Genomic DNA, 27,042 nt, shown 5'->3' with positions numbered 1-27,042 from the left:
AGAAATGTCTTGAGGGGCAAAAAGCCTTTTTTTCACACCAGACTTGGTGTTCTAGTCACTCTTGGCTGTTGTGCTTCTGCTGCTGCTGCTCTTGAAACAAGAGCAAGTCCCCATTGCTATTTAGTTGATAGTTTAGTATGGGAGGAGTGTGGGGGGTGATGGGGGAGTGGTGGTGGTAGGGGAAGAGTGGAATTAAAATTGAAAGTAAGAATAACCGAAATCTGAGAAAAGCCAGAAATGACATTAATAAATCCTAACTTGACACCTCGCAGAGTTTCCCAGTCTTTACTCCCTGCATATGCATATCGGGGTAAAACACCCCATACTGCCCAGCATTGTGCTTTACCCCAGCCTCAGGAAAGCCTCACTGTGCCCCTTTTTCTATTTGCCATGCCACACTAGCCATCTTTGAATCTAGTTAGCCAACATGCTGGAAATCGGCCTCTCGTGGTTTTTTTTTTGGAGGACCAGAACCCATTCTCAATCTGGAGGACTTGTATTATGAATTCTCTCTGGAGTCAGGTAGACGGAACCAAATTCCATTCAAAAAAAATTAGCAATGCATCATTTGCACTGAGATCACCCTGGTCAAACTGTCCTTTCTGACCACAACTGGAGCACTTTGAACTCCCTTAGTCCTCCTCATTCCCATGCCCCCCCTCCCCCCCAGACATTTAGAAATGTTGGTTTAATTCCCTCTTCTGTAAATAGAATTGACTGTTTTTAAAGCTGACCCTGTATATCAGTACAATGGAAAAAGCTTAATATATGAAATAATTTAGTAGGGTAAGTTGTGTCTGATTTCTGTCAGAACCTCTATGCATAAGATAAAAAATTTGGGAGTCCCTAATTAATGCTTCCAGTTAACTGTCTCCTAAACTAAATGCTAGATTTTTCAATGATAAGCTAGTTAGCCCATGTGGTTATTGTTGACTTAATGTGACAATAAATTACAGAAAATTGTGGATAATTGTGCATTAAAGGCTTGTTGTTTCTATTACAGCAACCAAGAATTTGATTTCTCCCCAAGTGAAGGAACACAGGAAAGGTGTCTTGGATTTGCTAGAAGTTTACCTGAAAAGTAATTTTTATTGATATTTTGTTTGGGACCATGGGAAATGCTTCATGACTTTAAGAAACACTAGAAAAATGTTTGCTACATAAAATATTACCATATTAAATTGCTTACAAAGGATAATAATACAACGTGCATTTATATATAGCCCCTTTAACATAGTGAAACTCCCTAAGGCACTTCACAGGGGCTTTATCAAACAAAATTTGACATTGAGCCACATAAGGAGATATTAGGGCAGATGCTTGGACCAAGAGATAGGTTTTAAGGAGCGTCTTAAAGGAGGAAAGAGAGGTTTAGGGAGGGAATTCCAGAGCTTAGGGTCTTGGCAGCTGAAGGCACGGCCGCCAATGGTGGAGCGATTAAAATTGGGGATGTTCAAGAGGCCAGAATTGGAAGAGCACAGAGATTTTGGGGGGATGTAGGGCTGGAGGAGATTAGAAATAGGGAGGGGTGAGGCAATGGAGGGATTTGAAAACAAGGATGAGAATTTTTAAATCGAGGCATTGCTTAACCAGGGGCCAATGTAGGTCAAAGAGCACTGGGGAAATGGGTGAGTGGGACTAGATGCGAGTTAGGACACGGGCAGTAAAGTTTTGGATCACCAAGTTTACGGAGGGTAGAACTAGGGAGGCCGGCCAGGAGTGCATTGGAATAGTCAAGTGTAGAGGTAACAAAGGAATGGTTGAGGGCGTCAGTAGCAGATAGGTGGAGGCAGGGGCAAATAAAATGATAGAATAAAGAGTCCATCAGACCACAGCTTTGTTTATAAACTGCAGAACAAATTTATTAACAAATAGATAAGCAAAGACAAATAGCAAATTTATAGTTATATACAGAACATGCTATTCCTCCTTGAATATAGAAAGTAATAAACACTCGGAAACAAAACTGGGCCTGAGATAGTCGTTTGGCAAAAACTTTACATGGGGTTTGCTTTCTTTCTTCCCATGAAGCTTCCTACATGTCTCTCAGGACTTCAGAAGGACTAGTGTCCTAGGAATACACTTCCTAAGATCTAATCCTGGTACCCTTTGAAGTTGACCCAGAACAAAGGATATCAAAATATGTATCTTTAGTGATTGTGTCCTAGGAGGAAATTGCCTGTTTCTAGCACTTTGGAAGGACTGAAATGCTTCCCCTTGTCTATAAATCCTATTATTAGGTGACAAGGCATGAAAGCTCCTTGTGCACATCCTATAATGAATAATCAGAGCAGAACTGTTGCAAACATACTTTCAGCTCCACTGAAATCTGTAGCAAATTGGCAGACTCCTGTGTCTTGCTGTACACCTCAGAATTCCAAACCGTTCAGCAGAAGGCTAGGGACTTTCTAGTAGATCACACCTTTCCCAACACCTGCAGAACGCAAACATTGACTGCATCACCCCACTCCCCCAAACCCCATTCTGTCCAATGAGACCCAAATGACCAATAAAAGAGCTGCAATCTAGGAAAGACCTAGGATCCAGCGGATGCCCTGCTAGATTCTATAGAGCTCTAATTCATGAACTGATGCCATTGTTGCTGAAACTGCTCCATTGTTTATTGGATTACATAGGATATACGACACAGAAACAGGCCATTTGGCCCAACCAGTCCATGCCAAAGTTTATGCTCCACTCGAGCCTCCTCCCGTCTTTCCTCATCTAAATCTATCAGCATAACCCTCTATTCCCTTCTCCCTCATATGCTTGTCTAGCCTCCCCTTAAATGCTTCTATACTATTCGCTTCAACCACTCCCTGTGGTAGCGAGTTCACATTCTCACCACTCTTTGGGTAAAGAAGTTTATTCTGAATTCCCTATTGGATTTCTTGGTGACTATCTTATATTGATGGCCTCTACTTATGCTCTTCCCCAAAGGTAGAAACCTTCTCTATCAAAACCTTTCATAATTTTAAAGACTTCTATTAGGTCACCCCTCAGCCTTTTTTCAGGAGTAAAGAGACCCAGCCTGTTCATCCTTTCCTGATAGGTATACCCTCGCATTTCTGGTATCATCCTTGTAAATTTTCTCTGCACCCTCTCCAGTGCCTCTATATCCTTTTTATAATATGGCGACCAGAACTGTACACAGTACTCTTAAGTGTGGTCTAACCAAGGTTCAATACAGGTTTAGCATAACTTCCCTACTTTTCAATTCTATCCCTCTAGAAATAAACCCTAGTGTTTGGTTTGCTTTTTTTATGGCCTTGCAACTTTGTGATTTGTGTATTTGTACTCCGAGATCCCTTTGTTCCTCTACCCCACCTAGACTCGTACCTTCCAAGTAATGTGACCTCCCTATTCTTCCTACCAAAATACCTCACATTTACCTTCATTTGAACTTCATTTGCCAATTATATGCCCATTCTGCAAGTTTATTAATGTCCTCCTATAATTTGTTGCAGTCGTCCTCAGTATTGACTATCAATTTGGTGTCATCCGCAAATTTAGAAATTGTGTTTTTGATTCCAAAGTCTAAATCGTTAATGTAAATTGTGAACAGTGATCCCAGCACTGACCCTTGTGGAATCGGGAGGCTAATATTCTCCCAGACACTTTCAAAACTGTTATAATCAAATCAAAACACAAGACATCTTCTTCATGTATGTACTGCAAATCAATATCCCTCCTCAACAGTGATTATAAAATACTAAGCAAAATTCTTACGCCATGCCCTTAAGCTAGTTGACATTAACACAGATAATAATCTCTATACAGGGATGTCATTTAGGGGATATTGCCAGATTCAGTGTAGTATATTGAACATACTTCAACTGTGTAATGGAACTATCTCCCCTCCTTTGAGAAGCATTTGCCTGGATGGAATGGGGCTCCAGATTCCCTGAACTCATGAGAATAGCTTTTAGGAACATACTCGTGTTCACCACCCCCACCCAAAAATTCGCAATGTGCAGTAATGACTTTAATTTTCTTTCCACCAAGGATTGACAGTAACCATTGAGCCCCAATCAATGATTATGAATTGAACTTAGATATCATTGACTGCAGGTTGTAGAAGCAGAATGCAACATTTGGTTAATTGTTGATGACATGATATGTAATGAATTTTAGCACCTCATTCCCCAATATATGGTGAAACACCAAGGATTTGTACTAGCTATTGGGATGCAAGTTTACTTGCTCTAAAAACAGAAGGTATATACTGTAAAATTGCCTCTTCGTGTGAATGGAGACTCAGAAACACAACTTTCACCCCTCCCCTCCCACAGGTAAGTGCTGAACTAATTAGACAGAACAGCCAACCCATAACTTTGTTGGGAAAGATCAAACTCTTAATGCTGATTACAAACCCTAGTCTCCTTTACTTTACAAAGTTCTGTCATTTTGAATTTGTCTTACAGTATAAAACATTTTATGTCGAGGAAGTTTTCATTTTGGTAGTTTGATAGATGTACAAAAATGAGGTGATATACTGTTAAATGTACAAAAATTAGGTGATAAACTATTTTATTTCTGACATGGTGAATCTTGATTTTGATTGTTGGAATTATGGAGGGAGACCAGACACTTCCACGTGTCCAGCAGTCTTGGGCCACTTTCACACACCTGGCTATTCAGGACTGAGATAAGAAGAAATGTCTTCACACAGAGGGTGGTGAATCTTTGGAATTCTCTACCCCAGAGGGCTGTGGAGGCTCAGTCATTGGGTATATTCAAAACAGAAGTCGATAGATTTCTGACTAGTAAGGGCATATGGTGATAGGGCAGGTGAATGGAGTTGAGGCAGAGGATCAGCCATGATCTCATTGAATGGCGGAGCTGGCTCGAAGGGCCGAATGGCCTACTCCTGCTCCTGTTTCTTATGTTCTTATGTTGGCTGTAGAGTGTTGCTGGAGGTTTGCCCGTCATGCCCATCTTCTTGGGTGACAAAGTGGAGTTGCACAGGAATGGGAAACATCTGTTTTAAATCCACAAAAAAATGAAATCTCATTCCCAATTATTATGTCATCAAAATTTGAAACACTGAAATTTAAATTGTAATACATTGTACATAATTTCTAATTTTTTCCATTCTTTGAGCTTGTGTGCACTTGGCAAAGTGGTACTATTTGAACCCTTCATTAACAATAAAATGCTTGTGTTGCTGGGTGTTGCAAATTTAACCAAATAGCTTGCTATTTACATTTTTTGTTCAGGTTTAATGGGTCTTGTTTTTGTAATTTGGCAGATGTATGTAAAGTGTACTCTGAACAAAGGGCAATTCGAGTCAAACGAGTGGTGGATAAGAAAAGATTGTGAGTACAATAAAATGTAATGCTCAGTTTTATCTTTTAAAAGACAGTCTGCAATTTGGGAAGCTATATATTGACTGCAATGTTCAAACTACCACCATTAGAGCACCGTAATGTCATGCATTCTCTGTTCTAACAATATTGTCCGTTTTCGTTTGATCGTTCACTGTTAAAATCGATGGGACTCTAAGGGAATCGAGGGATATCGGATCGGGCGGGAAAGTGGAGTTGAGGTCGAAGATCTTATCGAAGGGCCGTATGGCCTACACCTGCTTCTATTTCTTATGTTCTTAACAGTATGGTAGTTATCAGTTGTGGTGCCATGAAAGTCATGTTTCTGCAGTTGCACAGTATTTGAGTTAAATTTCAATTTAAAAAAAGCAGTTTCTGGCAGGGAATTCATATATGACAAGTTCCTTTTGTCACTTTGTTGCCTGAACACTGAGCAGAGATCAAACTAAATGTTACTCCACATGGAGTGAGGGAGGGAAAATTTGGAGAGCAAGTAATCTGTGGGCTATTCTTTGCATTCTTGACCAGCAAGACAGCATCTGTAGAGGGCTCCCCAACTAGCAGTAAAACTTCATAGTTTACAATAGTGATTATAGGAATTTTAATCCCCAAAAACGGGTGGGTTTGGGTTGGATGAGATGTGAAAATTTGAAAAATCTCAAACCCACCCACTTCCGGTTTTAACGGAGTCAAGGCGGGGGGCGGGGGGGTGGGGGCAGCCAACTTGCTCCCAGTAGGCGGGTTGGTTATTTAAATATTATAACAAGACTGCGTACCACAGATTTAACCTATCTTCCATGTTTAAACCTGACCGGCCCGGCAGCTAAAGGGAGGTGAGGACTGCTTTGTGGAAAGGTAAGTGCCTTTACAGCGCTGCTTGTGGGCCAGGAGGAGCTTGAGTGCTTCTGCTCAGCCCACTAAGCTTACCTTCTTTCCTGCCCGCCATCGGAGCCCCCCGCCCGCCCCGAGGATCGGCGACCCCCTCATCCAAACGCTACCACTAACCCAGCTGCAGCCTCCCTACCTGCTGCTGGGCTACGGCCTTCTCCAGTGTGAACGGCAATAGATTGGGAAAAGGGGAAGTGCAACGAGACCTGGGTGTCCTTGTGCATCAGTCGCTGAAGGTAAGCATGCAGGTGCAGCAGGTGGTTAAGAAGGCAAATGGTATGTTGGCCTTCATAACGAGAGGATTTGAGTACAGGAGCAAGGATGTCTTGCTGCAGTTGTACAGGGCCTTGTTGAGACCACACCTTGAGTATTGTATGCAGTTTTGGTTGCCTTATCTGAGGAAGGATGTTCTTGCCATGGAGAGAGTGCAGCGAAGATTCACCAGACTGATACCTGGGATGGCAGGAATGACGTATGAGGAGAGATTGGGTCGATTAGGCTTATATTCGCTAGCGTTTAGAAGAACGAGAGGGGAGCTCATTGAAACTTATAAAATTCTAACAGGACTAGACAGACTAGATGCAGGAAGGATGTTCCCGATGGCGGGGGAGTCCAGAACCAGGGGTCACAGTCTAAGGATAAGGGGTAAGCCATTTAGGACTGAGATGAGGAATTTCTTCACCCAGAGAGTGGTGAACTTGTGCAATTCTCTGCCACACAGGGCAGTTGAGGCCAATTCATTAAATATATTCAAGAAGGAGTTAGATATATTTATTAAGGTTAAAGGGACCAAGGGCTATGGGGAGAAAGCAGGGACAGGGTACTGAATTTGGATGATCAGCCATGATCTCATTAAATGGCGGAGTGGGCTCGAGGGGCCGAATGTCCTACTCCTACTCCTATCTTCTATGTTTCTATTTTCCCCGCCCGATAGGGAGCCAAGCCTGTCAACCAGGCTGGCTTCCGGATGTGGAACCAGCTGGGATAAAAAGACACGCTGTGATAAAACTGCACAGTGTGCGGGGAAACCCGGACTTCCTGGTTTCCCGCCAAAACTCATTCCCATCCACCCCCCACCTGCTCACAAAATCTGCCGAAGTCATAGCTTTATAAAAAAAAATTAATACAGCTGGACAGGTTGAATCCTCAGAATGGCGAATCCTGAAAATAACTACCCATGTATAATTATGAGTATGTAAAAGTGTTTAACAAAGCATGGTCCCAGGCTGAGAAACTACTTACACACTTATACTGTGATTATTGCCTAAATTGCTGTCTGCAGCAGTGTTAATTCAGCATGAGAATTGTAGCTTAGAACTGCAAAATTGCACTCCACTTCAGCTTTCATGAAGAACCACCCAGGGTGATGTTCTGTCATAGTACTGCTGTGCCGGTTACAGTATCAATGGGGAATGCTTCCAGAATATCCATTGTGCATCACAGTGTCAGGAAATGCATTGAAACCACCCCATTCCTACCGACTATTACAAGTGCAAACCCTCAGGCTGATTAAAACTGCCTTGAAAGTGTTTCATGGAAACTATGCATCATTTTCCATATAACTTGTTTCTTCCCCTCCTATTGAATTTTCACTATGCCACGGGTAAGCAAAGGTTTCTTTAACCGTACCAACTTTTGAGCCCAAGATTTATTTTTGTTATAATCTTATCCCCCTAAACCTGCCCCTTCTTCATGTTTATCTAATTCAACCTTAAATGTTGTGATTCTTCTAACCTCTCCCATTATGCTTCCAGTATTAATCCTAAATTTAGGCCCCACATACTGATTCACTGGCCAGTAGGAATAATTTTTCACCAGTTACCCTCTGAAACCCTTTCATTATTTTGAGCACTTCTAATAGATCTCCCTTAATAGAAATGACTGAGAATTTAAGACCAACTTGTTTATGATGCCTCCATTGCAATCTTGTGCAAATTGACCATTGAGATCAATTTGTCGTAATGTTTTGATTAGAACTTGTGCTGCAGTTGGATTTATAGCCGCTCGATACTTTTGACAGTTGGGCCAATTTCACTGCAGATAGAACTGTTGTAATTATGCCTGTGAGTGTTCAGTTCTGATTTAGGTCCATATTGAGAATTAATATGTAATGCCTTTTGGGTGAATAATTAGTGGGGTTTGGTGCTCTGAGAGTTTTTGTAATTAACTGTAAAATCACTGTCTCTTTTTGTTGTGTGTCTATTTTCTGTCTTTAGTTCACATGCTTAAAAAAAAAAGCAGAAGATATGTTAATTTTCCTGATACTTTTGTATTTTTGAATTTGGTTTTGACATCTCGTACATTACCCAATGTTCCATTTGAGGCCGTGGCCAATGTTTCTAAAGTACTCCCAAGATCTCCGCAGTGTTTTTATAAAGTTTTGTGGTTGAGATCTAGTTTTAGCTAAATATTTAGCTCCACATAAGCAGGATTGATATAGCAAACTGAACCAGCATATTCAGACAAGCAAGAGGATTGTGTAGTCCAGAGAGGTGGAAGGAAAATGAGTATTTATTTTATGTGTAATCTAGGGAGCAAATGAAAGTGACAGCTGAAAAATAAGTCTCAAAATCTATTGAGGCAAGGACTGGATTTGAAAGTGGCTAATAAATGTAACAAATACAGAAGTGGAATGTGAACAGAAGAAACAAATTAAATGAAATAATTAATCATGAATTAAAATGTGTAAAACTACACAGATGGCTCAGTTGCTACGGTAGTTTGAGCTGAGCCATACTGATCATTAATAATTGCATTTCAGATATCATTTATTTTAATCATAGCATCATAACAAGAAGTGAAGATAGTCTCTGAGGTATAGGAATATTAAAGGTGGCATGATTATTATAAATTAGATAAATTGAGTCTATTTGTGGAAACCTTAATATTATTTTACCTTTGACCCTCAGAAGCCATCTTAACTCTAAGTTCTGATCTTGTGAATCAGGAAATATTGGGCTGAGAAATTCTAATCTGTTGTTGCACACTGTTCTGACAGATTTATTTTTCATAGGTCAAGACTTGAGCCTGAACAGCATAGCAAGAAGACGTTCGTTTCATCTTCAGAGAGGATTCCTCCCAACAAGCCTGAAAATTCAGAGCAGCTAGTCTTAAAAGATGAAAGCAATGGTTTGTAACAGTAAATGTTGTGAACTGCATATGATGGTTTGTGATGATAGGAAGGTTGAGGCCTCGTCATTTTCTTATGTACTGAAAATGTATTAATAGTTATTGGTGGAAAATGGACACAACATATGTTAGAAGCTTGAAGTAACAGAGGACTGAATTTACCAAATAATCTGTAGCTAAAACTAGTAGAATCATAAACTTTATCTTAACTACTTATATGATGCACAGCATTTAAAGGTTTGTTTTATGCTATGCAGTATTAAGTAGAGGAATAAGAGAAAAGAAGTGCTTTAGTTACCAACTTGTCCACTTTTCATGAATAATTGTAAGATGGCTGCCATTTATACAAAATGTAGAGTCTATTTTTATACTTGTGCAGATAACATTCATGTACTACTTAGCTCCCATTTACACAATTAGTTTGAGGTTAATCAGAATAGACTGCCCTATCATTTAAATTGTGGGAACAGGTGTGTGACATTTGGGGGGCACTTATACTGAAAGGGAGATCATGTGGGTGAATTGTACAGATTAGTCTGTTTGAAGGAGACAAATTTTGCTTTGTTAAAATAAGTATCTTTGATATTTTTGAAATTGGCAAGATAATTGGAAGAAATATTGGAAGTACACAAATTTATGATGTTAGCTAATGTCGATGATACTGACAAAATAATCTTCCTGCTACAATTCAGTTGCTTGATAGGCAATGTCTTGTCATCTTCATGGAATTTCATTGCTAGCATACTTCAAAGTTCACATCAAAGAAAAATTAGCAATACACGCCTGTTTATCCAACGAAATTGGCATAGCATTCTGGAATTCAAGGCTACCTGGCATGACATCAATCATAAAATAGGGTCAAAGAAAAGTGATTTCAGGTCTGTTTGCTGTTGATACAGCAGTGTTGCTGAGTTAATGGATCAATCTTGTACAAGAATCCAGCAACTCCATGATCATTGGTAAAAGCAGTTGCTAATTCCAGTTAGATCAGAAAGCAGAATATTCAATCTCAGTACCTTCCGTTCCATTAAAATAGTATTTTATCACATCTTTATTCAAGTCAACTAAACAAGCCTTAGGATGGACTAGTTCAAGACTTCAGGTGGGAAAGCAAAGCTTAGTCAGTAGTCCAAGATGATCAGATAGCATCCATTTTTTAAGAAGCAAAGACTAACCGCTGGATAGATTGAAAAGAATAAAAGAAGAAGCAAGGTAAAACAGAAAGTTGTGATTAGATAATGCTAAACTTTGGTTTTCAATGGATGTATATTATAGGAGGAAGGAAGATAAGTTTCACAGATTTGAAAGAATCAGTTAGAGTAGGTGATTGATGAAACTTTATTTCAACACAGTGATGGTGTACAGAGTAGGAATGGCTTTTGGGATGGTGCATTTGAAACTTAAAAGGAGCAAACAGAAAATTCAGAGGAGCATAGGCCATAGTGGTCTTAATAAAATCAAGAGTTTGGAAGCTAGAAGTGGGAGAAGATTCATCTATCGGTTGAAGAGCTCTACAAAAGTACGATACTTTAGAAGAGTCTCCCGAGATATCGGACAGTGCTTAGGTCCTGGTGGTCTTGGGCTTTGTAGAGATTGGGGAGTTGTTGAGTGAGTAGAAATGTTTAGCATGGGAAAGAAAACTGAGCTGCTTTAAGGTAACTTTAGCGAAGGAGATGTGGAAGTTCTATTTTGAAGTCAGAGGAGATAATTAGGCTCAAAATGTCTAAGAAAAGATGGAGTAAGACTGATTGAAGAGACAGCATAGCACAATGGTTTGCTTGGAAACATATATCCTGAGTGATTGGAAGAACACTTGAGGCTGTCCTCAAGTCCAGAGAGCGGAGAATCTCATTGTTTTGGTGGAGATAAATTTATATTGGTTATAATGATAGAATAGTTGGAGCAATGGATAGATTGAAGTCTGTTTACAGATCTGCTCAAAATATCATAAGTTTCTTGCTTTCCATTAAATGGAAGTACCTGCAATATAAATATTACAGTTTGGATTTTAAACATGGTTTCCCTTTCACCACCGACCTTGATGCCTCCACCGCCTCTGTGTTGTCAGCCTGCTTGTCTGATATCCAGTACTGGATGAGCCGCAAGTTACTCAAATTAAACATTGGGAAGACCAAAGCCATGGTCTTCGGCTCCTGCCACAAACTCCGTACCGTCTCCATCGATTCCATTTCCCTCCTGACCAGTATCTCCGGCTGAACCAAACGCAACCGTGGCATCCTATTTGGCCTTAAGCTGAGCTTCCGACCCCATAGCCACTCCATCACAAAGACCGCTACTTCCAGCTCCAAACATCTCCACCCTACCTCTGCCCATCAGTTGCCAAAACCCTCATCCATGCATTTTTCACCTCCAGACTCATCTGTGGTCTCTTGGCCAGCCTCCCATCCTCCACCCATCATAAACTTCAGCTCATCCAACACTCTCATGCTCTTATCCAAGTCCTGCTCGCCCATCACCCCTGTGCTAGCTGACCTAAATTGGCTCCTAGACCCTCAAAGCCTCCAATGTAAAATTCTCATCCTCATGGTCAATTCCCTTCATAGCCTTGCCCATCCCTATCTATGTAACCTCCTCTAGCCCTACAATCCTCGGCGAACTCTGTGTTTCCTTTAACTCTAGCCTCTTGCTCATCCTCCTTTCCCTTCACCCCACCATCGGTGGTAGTGTCTTTAGCTGTCTATGTCCTAAACTCTGGAATTCCCTCCCTAAATCTCTGCCTCTCCTCCCTTTAAGACCCTTCTAAAAAATCAATCGCTTTGACCAAGCTATAAGTCACCCCTCCTAATTTTGCCTTTGGCTCGGTGTCAATTTTTATCCGATTATGCTTCTGAGAGATGCCGGGCCTTTTTTTTATAACGTTAAATGCACTATTTAAATGTGAGCTGGGTAGGTTTTTTTTTTCCAAATTGTGGTTGAACATATCATTTTTGGAGAGAGAAGGGTTTTCTGCAATATAGTTCATAACAGAAGCAGAAAATAACCAATTTGAAAGGAAATAAACGAGATTTAACAAATGACGAAGATAATTAACATTCACAAAAGGTACAACATTCACTGCAGACACACAATTTTTCACCAGAAGATGGGAAGTGAAAAAGTTTAGTCTGTTCTATTTATGAGGAACCCTTCATAATTCTTCTGAACTTATCATTGCTGCATCATTTGGTCATCTTCATCATTTGATTATCTTCACTCATTTCACTGCTCTTCCTCTTCCTCGTCATCTAGCCACGAGAGGTATGCTTGGCGTTAATTATTTTTACATTTGGTGATTTCAAACAATCACATTTTGCTGTGCCTTTAATTTCCCATAAAACAGTCAACAGTCAATTATTGTACCTTTTCACCCTGGAAAGGGTTTACATTGGCTTTTTGCTGTCACCATAATTTAAATCTGTCCTGTTCAATTGATACTCACTAGCCAATTTCCTCCTATTGGTGGTGGGAAAGTTATTGGAAGCCATTATCGGGGACAAACTTTCATTTGGAAAGGCATGGGTTAATCAAGGAGCACCAGCATGGATTCGTTAAAGGCAAATCGTGTCTGACTAACTTGATTGAATTCTTTGAGGTAACAGAGAAGGTTGATCAAGGTAGTGCAGTAGATGTAGATATGGACTTTCAGAAGGCATTCAACAAGTTGCCACACAGGAGGCTTATTAAGAAGATGGAAGCTCATGGAATTAAGTGGGAAGTGGCGGTATGGATTACGTATCTAGCGCCCCCTTCAATGCATCTATGATTCCCGTAAATGCATCTATGATAAAAATGCATAATATCAGTGTTAAAATTATTTTACAGTGTTTTCTTTCCTCACAGATAAAAGCTTTCCAGAGGTACAGGATAATTTGGGTCTTTGGGAGGATGCAAAAGATGATGAGCTTTCACCCGAAGAAATTCAAATGGTAACTTCCGTTCTTCAGTATAATTAATGCTAATCTACTTTAGCTAAGTTCATGGGTTGTGGTTATCGTAACTTGTTCAACGCCAAATATTTATTTTAGAATTATTTCAGCTACAGTCTCTGATCCCAGGAATGTGCCAGATGGTTTCTTTATAGGTAACAGATAGTAAATTGTATCATGCTAACTTTTCTGTATTTCAGTGACTGGTCAATGAGGAGCATTAACACTGATTTATGGTCCTCATTCCTTCAAAGAAGTTTAACCTTCACATACCCTCTCAGCCTACCCTTTGTTTGTTTTTCTGAACTATCATGCTCATTTACTGTGTTATGTTTGTGTTCTTGCTGTTGGTTGGCGTCTCTTTTGCTGCCTTCTTAAGGCACGGCTAAAGGCTGGGATGGGATGATCACATTACTGTGTGAAGGTTTGAGGTTCAACGTCTTTCAAGGATGCCATAGCTGCAGTAGGAAATCTAACGTTAGACAAAAGAAAACAATAAAGGCCAGATTCATCATTATCTACACTATGTATATTAACAAGATGTTGCATTTTACACACACATATACGCCCGTTTGTTTTTTTTTATTATGTTTAGATTGTAAGTAATTCTAGTGACCAGCACTGCAGGATGGATTTATAACATTGCAATGTATGTCACAAATGACACAAAAGTGCTGAATGAATTTGTGTAAGGTAAGGTACAGTGGGCACATGTTATAATAAAGATTCCTTTCCCAGGTAGTCAATGTGACAGAAAATGGATTGTCAGTAACTTTTATAGGTTTCAGCAACTCCATGTTTGAATCCCTTCAATCAGGTTTCTGCCCCCTGTCACAGTACCGAAACGGCTCTCAAAGTCACAAATGGCACCCTTTGTGACTGTGACAAAGGTAAACTATCCCTCCTCGTCTTGACTTGTCTGCAGCCTTTGACACAGTTGACCACTCCATCCTTCTCCAACGCCTCGCCACCGTCGTCCAGCTGGGTGGGACTGCACTCGCCTGGTTCCATTCTTATCTATCAGAGAATCACCTGCAAAGGCTTCTCTTCCCGCTCCCGCATCGTTAACTCTGGTGTCCCCCGAGGATCTATCCTTGGCCCCCTCCTATTTCTCATCTACATGTTGCCCCTCGGCGACATCATCCGAAAACACAGCGTCAGTTTCCACATGTACGCTGACGACACCCAGCTCTACCTCGCTGCCTCTTCTCTCAACCCCTCCATGGTGTCTAAATTGTCAGACTGCTTGTCCGACATACAGTTCTAGATGAGCAAAAATTTCCCCCAGTTAAATATTGGGAAAATCGAAGCCATTGTTTTTGGTCCCCACCACAAACTCTGTTCCCTAGCCACTGACTCCATCCCTCTCCCTAACATCTGTCTGAGGCTGAACCACACTGTTCGCAACCTTGGTATCATATTTGACCCTGAAATGAGCTTCCAACCACATATCCGCAGCATAACAAAGACCGCCTACTTCCACCTCTGTAACATCGCCCGTCTCCGCCCTTGCCTCACCTCATCCGCTGCTGAAACCCTCATCCATGCCCTTGTTACCTCTAGACTTGACTATTCCAACGCACTCCTGGCTGGCCTCCCACATTCCACCCTACGTAAACTTGAGGTCATCCAAAACTCGGCTGCCCGTGTCCTAACTCGCACCAAGTCCCGTTTGCCCATCTCCCCTGTGCTCGCTGACCTACATTGGCTCCCGGTTAAGCAGCGCCTCGTTTTCAAATCCCTCTATGGCCTCGCCCCTCCCTATCTCTGTAATCTCCTTCAGCCCCACAACCCCCCCCCCCCCTCCCCCCAAGAGATATCTGCGCTTCTTTAATTCTGCCCTCTTGAACATCTCTGATTATAATCACTCAACCATTGGTGGCCGTGCCTTCTGTTGCCTAGGCCCTAAGCTCTGGAATTCCCTGCCTAAACCTCTCCACCTCGCTACCTCTCTTTCCTCCTTTAAAATGCTCCTTAAAACTTACCTCTTCCTACCCTTATTTATCCTTATGTGGCTCGGTGTCAAATTTTTTGTCTTAAAATACTCCTGTGCAGCGCCTTGGGACGTTTTACTACATTAAAGGCACTATATAAATACAAGTTGTTGTTGTTGTTTATTAGTGTTACTTGGATTCAGAAATATATCTTCTGGGCTAGGACTTCAAATAGTAAAATAAAATGAACCAAAGTACACTTTGAAAGTTTTAACAGATGAAACAATACAAGAAAGAACTTGCATTTGTATGTCACCTTTCACAACCTCAGGACATCCAAAAGCACTTCTCAGGCAAAAGTACTTTTGAAGTACTGATGCAATGTAGGGAAACACAGCAGCCAATTTGCATACAGCAAGATCGTTAAAAAAAAAAGCAGTGAGATAAATGACCAAATAATCTGCTTTGTGATGTTAATTGAGGTATAAATATTGGCCAGGACGCCAGGAGAATTCCCCTGCTCTTCTTCAAACCAGGGGATCTTTCATCTGTGAGGGCAAATGGTACCTCAATTTAATGTCTGATCTGGAAGACAACACCTCCAGCAGTGCAGCACTCCCTCAATACCCCACTGAAGTGTCAGCTCAACTATGTGCATTCAAGGCAAATCTCTAGAGTAGGGCTTAAAACCACAACCTTCTGACTCATAGGCAAGAGTGCTACTACTGAGCCAAGGCTGACACTAATATTTACACTTACACAGTATGCTCGTGTATAAAACTGGAGATTGATGTAACTATTTGGGACCAAAAATATGGGAGTAATTTTGTATGCAGGTCACAGCCTCACTTAGCTAGTTTCTTGCTAGTTTCCCTCCTGTTGGAGCAATATTCCCAAAGTCAGTGGGCCCAGCAATATCTGTAGATTCCTATCAGCTGTTGCTTCGATCTGTTCCTCCAGTGCTGTGATATTTAAAATGGCAACCTTCTCTCTCATCTATTGAATTTAGTATAAGCTCCTACTGCCGAATTTAAAATCTGAGACAGTTTTGCAGGATAGATACCGGAAAAGGGATATTAAAATCAGCAGCGAGAGTCGGAACTGAAAGCAACAGGCAGAGTTGCTGTTTAAATGTCGCAATTCTGGAAGAGCAGAGTAAAAGCTGATGTGAGAAGGAAGAAAATAACATATTTGTGAATGCCAGCTGACATGGAGAGAATTTTGATGGATAGAAACTTTGTGATGTTGACCTCCTTGCATACAAAAATACATTTTTGGAGTTTTGTAGGTTGGATTGGGTGGGGGGTGTGGGTCATCTTGCGCTTGGGTTGCATTATACGCAGGTATATTTGGTAATAGTCTGCACAGCTATAACTATTGTGCAGATTCTTACCAAATAGAATGAACAGGCTGGGGCTCTTTTCTCTAGAAATGAGATGGCTGAGCGTAGACCTACTAGAAGTACAGTATTTATGAAGGGATTTGTTAGGGTAGACGGAGAGAAAATGTTTCCATTTGTGGAGGAATCCAAAACTAGGGATCATAAATACAAGATAGTCACTAATAAATCCAATAAGGAATTCAGGAGAAATGTCTTTACCCAGAGAGTGGTTAGAATGTGGAACTTGCTACCACCTGGAGTAGTTGAGGCGAATAGTATAGATGCATTTAAGGGGCAGTTAGATAAACATGAGGGAGAAAGGAATCGAAAGATATGCTGATAAAGTTGGATGAAGAGTGGTGGGAGGCCAGGCTCTTGTGGAGCATAAACACCGGCAAAAACCAGATGGCCTAATTCTATTCTGTAAATTCTCTGTCATTCTATCTATTTAAACTATCAATACCTGAAGAATACAATTAAAAGTGTGACTAAAACTAAACAAAATAGTGGGGAAAAACATGACAGCCATAACAAAATGTAACTTTATTTAAATGATCTAAAATAGTAGCTGTCAGTGTTGTCTTGCTGTATTTGGGTAGAAGTTGTTAAGTAGCCACATGCCTGCTTGTTCCAAAGTTAAGAAATTCAACTCTGATTTTTAGAAGATGCAGGATATCCAGACAAAACACTTATTTGCTACACTGAATGCAGCTAGGGTTGTCAACCCTCTGGGATTGCCCTGGAGTCTCCTGGACACTGCTGCAAGCGACCCGGGAGAAAATCATAGAGGCATCAAAGAAAATGAAAATAATACAATTTTTTTTAAACGCTTTCATTTATGAGTTATAAAATATATTGGAGATTGGAGAAAAAGGCTGTTTGACTGACGATCAAGAATCATCCAAATGGGATAACCAAAAGTCTGTTCACTTTCCAATTGACATGGGAAGGCGGTGCGAGCGAGGATAGATGTGTCTGGCAACCAATGGTGGGAGCGAGGGGGGTGGAGCGATTGAAGGTGAGAGGTCATGTGATGAAATCTCCAGGAATGTGTCCAATCAAGGTTGACAACCCTAACTGCAACTGTGGGTATGACTTGCTTCAGAAACGAGCAGATCCTTTTCAAAACCACTTGTATATAATTTTGAAACTAAGCATTCTGTATCTTGGAGGATGAAGCTGAGATATTCCATGGGGAACTTTGAATGATGGAATAATGAGCTGGAATTTGATTTAGTTAATTTGTTTGTTTCTCTCTTATCCCAGGATTATAATTTAGTTTTATTAATCAATGCTCCATTTTAACATCTTCAGAGAATTTGGCCTTTGGGAAAGTGCTGGATAAATTTTACATTCCCAATTTAAGTTCCAGGGTCCTTTTTCTTACAGCAAAATCCCTAGCTGGTGCTATATCAGCCTTTAGGTAATATTAAAAGGGGACAGAACTTATTCCCATTCTATTGCAACTATGAACATTAATTATTGCATTAAATTTATTGGTTTCTTATGCAAAGTGTAGCTAGCCTACCAAGTGCATTTTTGTACCCCATACACAAAATAGATGCTCTTTTTTCAGTTATGTGGGTGGTTTATTAAATCCTTTTAATATAAAGTACTTTAGTGTTTTAGCAAGATTTTTTTCTGCAGTGATGAGAAAAATTGGATTAAAATTATGAATTGAACTGGTTACACTAATAGAGGATGTAGTATGCTGCTGAAAGATGGAGAGCACACTAGTAGTTTGAGAGTGGTCGAGCGTTCCAATAAAGTATTCCATTCATTTATCTGCACACTGAATAACATTTAGCTGTCAATCCACTTGAACTTGATGATTTGTGCATTCTGAATGTGCCCCAGGTTTGATGACATTTTCATTTTCCTCCAAGTGCGCATAACCTTTCTTCACACATAAATGTTAATAAGTGAACTATTTGGAAGGGGAGGGAGGAAATCGGTCATTGTGAGGACATTTGGATTCATACTGACTCTTTGAGGACTTGTGCATCTCCGATCTCTAATTTGTTGTATATGCTGAAAGCTTATTGTGCGTGAATGAAAGGGTCTGGTAAATTCAAACATCTGTAGTGAGCGTTGCAACAAAAAACAGTCTTTTTTGTCTGTGAAAGCTCTCTATGCTCACAAATTGATTTCTTTTTTCTTTGAATCTGGTAGGGATTATAAATGAACCTGAAATGGGTAGACTTGTTATGAATATTCATATGTTTTATATTTTGCATGCTAATTAATACTGTGCTTTATTCCTGGCAGTTTGAACAGGAAAACCAGCGACTTGTCAGTGAGATGAATAGCCTGGTGGATGAAGTGAGGTAATTTTATAATAATGTGACTCTCTTGACAGAAAAGCATGTGAAGAAAACAATTCAGACCTAATGCAGACTTTAATATAATTAATGCTTCTGTCACCTGTTTATGAAAATCATTGCAAGTGGAGGAAAATGTTAAGTCCTCTGACATTTGCACAGACGTAAGTTTTCCTAGATTTATGAATCATTTTCCTTCTAAGATTGCATAATAGCACAAGTAATCATACATGCCTCCCTGTCTTAGCTTTTTCTATTTTAAAAATTTCCTCTGGTACATATTTGTTACAATTCATGATCTCTAATAATGTCACCATCTATACTAATTCAGTAGTTTTATAGGTGGCCATCCAGTCAGTATACCCCCGTTTACATTATTTTCCCTAATGTTTTCTCTCCTTTCCTAAAAGCGATGACTCATGGAGTCAAGATGGCAGCAGGCTGAGCTTCCATCAAAGCTTTCAGAGCTGCCACCAGAAGCTCCATCATTGTGGATCCCAATGCAGTATTCCTGGTGCTGGCCACTCACTCCATGGTCTGGATGCTGTGCGTAAAGACCCCACAAAAACTGGAGTTGGACTCCTCCATGCATTGTGCACTTAGAAATTTGTGGTTTATCGCCAACAGTTATCTTCTGTAGGCTAGGTCTTGGAGGTCTTCAGCTCTGCCTCTGCATCAAGGCTAGGATGTGAGGTCGCTTCCAGGGCAGTCCTAGCCACCTGTCCTAGCTCTTGTGTTCAGTGAATTCCCCAGTGCAGACCGCTCTACTCTAGCCTCTAAACTATGCAGCTGTCAGTCTCTGAACTTCGGTAAGCGAGTGATGCTGGATCTTTTGGCGAGACGTCCTCCTCGTCCTGCTGTGCCCTCCAGAGTTTCAAAATCTGAAAGGGAAGAGAGGAACAAGATGTAGCATTTAGTGACAAGGGTAAGCAGAGAGAGAGAGAGAGAGAGACGTGACTGCTTAGGGTAGAATTGTGAGTGCTGAGGACACAGGTCTGCAGGGCTAAGCAGAGTGTAGTGAGAGATACGAGTTAGGAGTCATACCATAATAGGCCTTGCGAGTCATTGAACTTCTTTCTGCATTGCAGCCAGGTCCTTGGAGCAATGCTTCTGGGAATGTCCTGCTCTGCAACCTCTGCCCACTCTTGCCGGGAAGCTAGCCAGGATATCTTCATGCCCATGAGTGGAAAGATGAGGGTCCCCCTCCCACCGAACTCCTCCACCAGCGCTTCCAAAGCTGCATCTGAAAAGCAGGGAGCCCTTCCAGTATCTCTTCTGCCTGCCATTTCAGTGGTGTTTAGAATGAAGTTGATTGCAGTCACAGTACATCTCTTTTCCCCCCCCCCCCCCCCTTTAAGAAGTGCTGGCTGCTTTAACTGATGCCAGTGAGGTCCGAACACCCACCACCCTGTTGAGTAAGCTGCCAGTGAAGAGCGCGAGTAGTGCTGGCAGCGCGCTTATTTCATGCTATCTATACACGAGCCTATGTGCACAGGCCCGCCATCGGAACACACTGACCATTTTGCCCTGTTGTCAATGAATTACGAATTTAGGTCTCACTGGAGAACTTAAGTGCACAAATGAATAAGTTTCAAGTGAGACCAGAGATTAGAAGAATCGATCCCCTGAGTAGTGGGTCTTTGAAGTGCACTCCTAGCAAAAATAGTGACACCTCTGTTGAACAATTCCATTAACAAACACCTGGATCAATGTATATAATTCTAAGATCAAATGCTGCACGAAACAAAAGCTATAGATGTGCCTGCAGAATAAAACTGGCCAAGGCCGAATAACCTATATTTTAATATTGGAGTAATACCTAGGAATTTTTCAATATTACCTTGGGATCCAGGAGAATTTTTTTTTATTCGTTCCTTGGATGTGGGCGTCGCAGGCAAGGCCAGCATTAATTGCCCTCAAGAAGGTGGTGGTGAGCCACCGCCTTGAACCGCTGCAATCCGTGTGGTGAAGGTACTCCCACAGTGCTGTTGGGGAGGGAGTTCCAGGATTTTGACCCAGCGACGATGACGGAACGGCGATATATTTCCAACTCAGGATGGTGTGTAACTTGGAGGGGAACTTGCATGTGATGGTGTTCCCTGCTGCCCTTGTTCTTGTAGGTGGTAGAGGTCGCAGGTTTGGGAGGTGCTGTCGGAGAAGCCTTGACGAGTTGCTGCAGTGCATTTTGTAGATGGTACACACTGCAGCCACAGTGCGCTGGTGGTGATGCAGGGAAGGTCATTGATGAAGCAGCTGAAGATGGTTGGGCCTAGGACACTGCCCTGAGGAACTCCTGCAGCGATATCCTGGGGCTGAGATAATTGACCTCCAACAACCACAGCCATCTTCCTTTGTGCTAGGTATGACTCCAGCCAGTGAAGAGTTTCCCCCCCTGATTTCCATTGACTTCAATTTTACTAGGGCTCCTTGATGCCACACTCGGTCAAGTGCAGCCTTGAAGTCAAGGGCAGTCACTCTCACCTCACCTCTGGAATTCAGCTCTTTTGTCCATGTTTAGACCAAGACTGTAATGAGGTCTAGAGCCGAGTGGTCCTGGCAGAACCCAAACTGAGCATCGGTGAGCAGGTTATTGGCGAGTAAGTGCCGCTTGATAGCACTGTCAATGACACCTTCCATCACTTTGCTGATGATTGAGAGTAGACTGATGGGGCTGTAATTGGCTGGATTGGATTTGAACTGCTTTTTGTGGACAGGACCTACCTGGGCAGTTTTCCACATTGTCAGATAGATGCCAGTGTTGTAGCTGTACTGGAACAGCTTGGCTAGAGGCGCAGCTAGTTCTGGAGCGCAACTCTTCAGCACGATAGCTGGGATGTTGCCCATAGCCTTTGCTGTAACCATTGCGCTCAACCATTTTTTGATATCACCTGGTGTGATTCGAATTGGCTGAAGACTGGCTTCTGTGATGGTGGGGACGTCAGGAGGAGGCTGATATGGCTCGTCCACTCTGCACTTCTGGCTGAAGATGGTTGCAAACGTTTCAGCCTTGTCTTTTGCACTCGCATGCTGGGCTGCACCATCATTGAGGATGGGGATATTCATGGAACCTCCTCCTCCCGTTAGTTGTTTAAATTTTCCACCATCACGACTGGATGTGGCAAGACTGCAGAGCTTTGATCTAATCCGTTGATTGTGGGATCGCTTAGCTCTGTCTATAGCATGCTGCTTTCGCTGTTTAGCATGCATGTAGTCCTGTGTTGAAGTTTCCCCAAGTTGGCACTTCATTTTTAGGTATGCTTGGTGCTGCTCCTGGCATGCTCTTCTGCACTCCTCATTGAACCAGGGTTGATCCTGTGGCTTGATGGCAATTGTAGAGTGAGGGATATGCCGGACCATGAGGTTACAGATTGTAGTGGAGTACAATTCTGCTGCTGCTAATGGCCCACAGCGCTTTATTGATGCCCAGTTTTGAGCTGCTAGATCTGTTCTAAATCTATCCCATTTAGCACGGTGGTCGTGCCACACAACACGATGGAGGGTGTCCTCAGTGTGAAGACGAGTCTTCATCTCCACAAGGACTGTGCAGTGGTCACTGCTACCAATGCTGTCACGGACAGATGCATCTGCGACAGGTAGATTGGTAAGGACGAGGTCAAGTAGGTTTTTCCCCTCGTGCTGATTCTCTCACCACCTGCCGCAGGCCCAGTCTGGCAGCTATGTCCTTCAGGACTCAGCCAGCTCGGTCAGTAGTGGTGCTACCGAGCCACTCTTGGTGATGGACGTTGAAGTCCCCCACCCAGAGTACATTCTGTGCCCTTGCTATTCTCAGTGCTTCTTCCAAGTGGTGTTCAACATGGAGGAGTACTAATTCATCAGCTGAGGGAGGGCGGTAGGTTGTAATCAGCGGGACGTTTCTTTGCCCATGTTTGACCTGATGCTATGAGACTTCATGGGGTCCGGAGTCAATATTGAGGACTATCAGGGCCACTCCCTCCCGACTGTATACCACTGTACCGCCACCTCTGGTGGGTCTGTCCTGCCGGTGGGACAGGACATACCCAGGGATAGTGATGGAGGAGTCTGGGACATTGGCTGAAAGGTATGATTCCATGAGTATGACTATGTCAGGCTGTTGCTTGACCAGTCTGTGTGACAGCTCTCCCAATTTTGACACAAGTCACCAGATATTAGTGAGGAGGACTTTGCAGGGTTGACTGGGCTGGCTGTGCCATTGTCATGTCCGAAGTCAGTGCCAAGGTCGATGCCAGGTGATCCGTCTGGTTTTATTCTTATTATTGTTTTCTGTTGCGGTTTGTTACAACTGAGTGGCTTGCTAGGCCATTTCAGAGGGCAGTTAAGAGTCAACCTCATTGCTGTGGGTCTGGAGTCACATTTAGGCCACGCCAGACCAGGTAAGGATGGCAGATTTCCTTCCCTAAAGGACATTAGTGCACCAGATGGGTTTTTACGACAATGGTCACCATCTTTTTATTCCAGATTTATTTAATTAACTGAATTTAAATTCCCCAGCTGCCCTGGTGGGATTTGAACTCTCATCTCTGGATCATTCGTCCAGGCCTCTGGATTACTAGTCCAGTAATATAACCACTATGCTACCGTTCCCGTTTCACGGAACTTCCTATAGCTCATGCATATTCTCAGTTACCTCTCTCAGGAGAATAAATAAATGGTATGGAATTCCTGATATTGTAGATGAGACACCAATCTGTGGCTTGATGACCTTTGACTTTTTCCATTCCATATTTTTCTGTGTTCAAGGTAATCAGTAGTGCTTTCGAGCATTTCCAATTTTCTTTGTCTCTTGTGCCTTCTTACAGAGAGCTATTTTAGTTATTGACTTTAATATTTTTCTCTCTACCTAAAATGAGAACAGCTGTTTTAAATTTAGGCACTGTTCAGGGGTTAGAGGTGGCATAATATAATCTAGGATAAAAGGTTTTGCGCCATGTGTTGGGCTGGAAGTCTCAGTGTGAATGCACTGGCAGTATTTTTGAACAGCTTGCAAGTGATTATTTTTGAGACCTTGCATTTAGATCTGGTCTGAAGTTTTGTTTGTGATGTTTGTTTTTTCAGTCCTAGAGCATTGTTGCCAGCACATTAAACGTGAACTGCAGAATTTTAAAACTATTTGGTCAAGCTGCATGTTGCTGTGCTGACTGGATAGTCCATCCAGTACCAATACATGAGTAAAAATCAGAATTATTAACATCCATAAAACAGACCTCACAAAAGAAGCAAAATGGCAACTAATTAAGAGTAAATCAACATTCCTTCAGAACTAGAGGTCTAGGAATGTAGGTAGGAGAGACTTGCGGTATCGATGGATCTCTGCATCAGGAAAGTACCTGGTGTAGTAGATAAGCATTCTGTTCTTGCACCTCTGGGAACATGGGTTTGATTCTAGCCCAGACAGATGGGATAAAAATCTTCCCTCTCCTATGTGAAATGAGTTTGGCCAATCTCAATCCATTCTGGAATTCCTATCTAAAGAAGGAAGAACTTGCATTTACATATAGCGCCATCCACGACCTCAGGACATCCCAAAGCGCTTTACGGCCAATGAAGTACTTTTGAAACGTTGGTCACTGTTGTAATGTGGGAAACGCCACCATGGGAGAACCATCATCACAAGGACTGCAGCAGTTCAAGAAGAAGTCACCACCACCACTACTACCTGAGGCCAACTAGGAATGGGCAATGAATGTGGCTTTACCAGCGTCGCCCATGCCCCAGAAACAAATAAAAAAAAATTTAAAAACCTCGTGAGTACATATTGGCTCAAAGAAAAACTTCCCTTAATTTGGCACTAGGAGAATCCACAGGATGGTTTGAATGGGAAAAGGAAATGAAGCACTACTGCAGTCTTCTGAGGTTGGGGCTGAGACACATTGTCGTATAGTTTTAGAAGGTTTACTCTGCATGTAAACCCCATGCTATACCAGTGCTGGAAGTAACCTGAAATGGGGAAAGTGTTCAATCTCCAACCTCCATTGTTCAGAGATCTAAAAGGAAACCAGCAAATTATGGAAACCTGAAATTAAAAACAGAAAATGCACAGCAGGCTGATCACTATTTGAAAGAGGAAGGTGGGTTAAAATTTCAGTTCTGACACTTCGTAGGAATCCAGATAACATCCTTTACCTTGATGAATTTTTTGAGGAGGTAACGAGGGTCAATGAGGGTATCACATTTGATGTAGTGCACATGGATTTTAGCAAGGCTTTTGACAAGGTCCCACGTGGCAGACTGGTCAGAAAAGTCATATGTCCGACACATAAGGGAGGAAGAGGAATTTCTGGACAGTTTTATCCAGAATACAGTCACACCCCTGAGGGAAGCACAGGTTCAGGAAAGGGAGAGTGTGACTGTTAGGGAGCCGGGTAGCAGGGATTTAGCAGAGGTTGAGAAGGAGGTCCCGCAGACACTGGTCATGTCCAACAGGCACGATGTTCTTGCTACCTGTGAGGACGAGGAGAAAGACTGCAGAGAGGACAGCCACAATGCAGACCAAGGCACTGTGGCTCAGAAGGCTGTCCAAGGTCGGGGGGTGGGGGAGCAGAATAGAAATGTGGTAGTGATCGGGGACTCTATAATTAGAGGGATAGATAGCGTCCTCTGCAGCCAAGAACGAGAATCCCGAAGGGTGTGTTGCCTACCAGGGTAAGGGATATCTCATGGCGGCTGGATAGCTAACGTAATACCCATATTCAAGAAGGGGAATAGAACATGTCCAGGGAATTATAGACCAGTCAGCTTAACATTGGTGGTAGGAAAAATAATGGAATCCCTACTAAAGAAGAAAATAGAAGAACATCTAGAAATCAAAAATATAAGAAGGAATAGTCAGCATGGATTTCAAAAGGGAAAGTCTGGCTTAACCAACCCCATTGATTTTTTTGAAGAGGTAACAGAGTAGACAATGGTAATGCAGTAGATGTCATTTATCTAGATTTTCAAAAGGCCTTCGATAAGGTACCTCATAATAGACTGATGAACAAGGTCAAAGAATGCAGAGTCAGGGGACAAGTAGCAGAATGAATAGCTGGCTGGCTTCAAGACAGAAAGCAGAGAGTAGGGGTAAAGGGTAGCTATTCACAGTGGCAGAAGGTGGGTAGTGGTGTTCCACAAGGATCAGTGCTGGGACCACTGTTGTTCACAATTTACATTAACAATTTAGACTTTGGAAGCAAAAACACGATTTCTAAATTTGCAGATGACACCAAATTTTGGGGAGGGGGGGAGGGGATAGTCAATACTGAGGAGGACTGCAACAAATTACAGGAGGACATTAATAAACTTGCAGAATTGGCAAATGAAGTTCAGCACAGATAAATGTGAGGTATTACATTTTGGTAGGAAGAATAGGGAGGTCACTTGGAAGGTACGAGTCTAGGTGGGGTAGAGGAACAAAGGGATCTCGGAGTACAAATACACAAATCACTAAAAGTTGCGACACAGGTTAGCAAGGCCATAGGATATACATATGGGGAAAGGATGAACAGGCTGTGTCTCTTTTTCCTCTTGAAAAGAGAAGGCTGAGGGGTGACCTAATAGAGGTCTTTAAAATTATGAAAAGTTTTGACAGAGTGGATACAGAGAGAATGTTTCCACTTGTGGGGAAGAGCATAACTAGAGGCCATCAATAGAAGATGGTCACCAAGAAATCCAATAGGGAATTCAGAAGAAACTTCTTTACCCAAAGAGTGGTGAGAATGTGGAACTTGCTACCACAGGGAGTGGTTGAAGTGAATAGTATAGATGCATTTAAGGGGGGGGAGGCTAGACAAGCATATGAGGGAGAAGGGAATAGAGGGTTATGCTGTTAGATTTAGATGAGGAAAGACGGGAGGAGGCTCGAGTGGAGCATAAACGCCGGCATGGACTGGTTGGGCCAAATGGCCTGTTTCTGTGCCGTATATCATACATAATCCTATGTAAAAGCCCATGGGATCCAAGGGAAAGTGGCAAGTTGGATCCAAAATTGGCTCAGTGGCAGGAAGCAAAGGGTAATGGTCGACGGGTGTTTTTGTGACTGGATGGTTGTTTCCAGTGGGGTTCCATGGTGCTCATTCAGTATTAGGTCCCTTGCTTTTTGTGGTATGCATCAATGATTTCAACTTCAATGTAGGGGGAATGGTTAAGAAGTTTGCAGAT

The 27,042-nt window shown here is 42.1% G+C and overlaps 1 protein-coding gene across 4 annotated transcripts in view; it reads left to right on the top strand.

Moving 5' to 3' along the window:
• The window catches only part of stx18 (syntaxin 18), a 189,104-nt gene that overhangs the window by 155,348 nt on the left and 6,714 nt on the right, over positions 1-27,042 (top strand). For all 4 annotated transcript variants that reach the window (XM_086007820.1, XM_086007828.1, XM_086007837.1 and 1 more), the window contains 5 exons: positions 1,004-1,081; positions 5,252-5,318; positions 9,229-9,344; positions 13,185-13,270; positions 18,854-18,912. In XM_086007820.1, the coding sequence (XP_085863946.1) occupies positions 1,004-1,081; positions 5,252-5,318; positions 9,229-9,344; positions 13,185-13,270; positions 18,854-18,912 (406 nt within the window). The remainder of the gene's footprint in view (positions 1-1,003; positions 1,082-5,251; positions 5,319-9,228; positions 9,345-13,184; positions 13,271-18,853; positions 18,913-27,042) is intronic.

This window comes from Somniosus microcephalus, chromosome 2 (assembly GCF_052327205.1).
Source record: "Somniosus microcephalus isolate GS21.2 chromosome 2, FLI_Smic_1.0, whole genome shotgun sequence".
Lineage (NCBI taxonomy): Eukaryota > Metazoa > Chordata > Chondrichthyes > Squaliformes > Somniosidae > Somniosus > Somniosus microcephalus.
The sequence above is the reverse complement of the archived record's forward strand: the minus strand, read 5'-3'. Positions and strand labels throughout refer to the sequence as shown.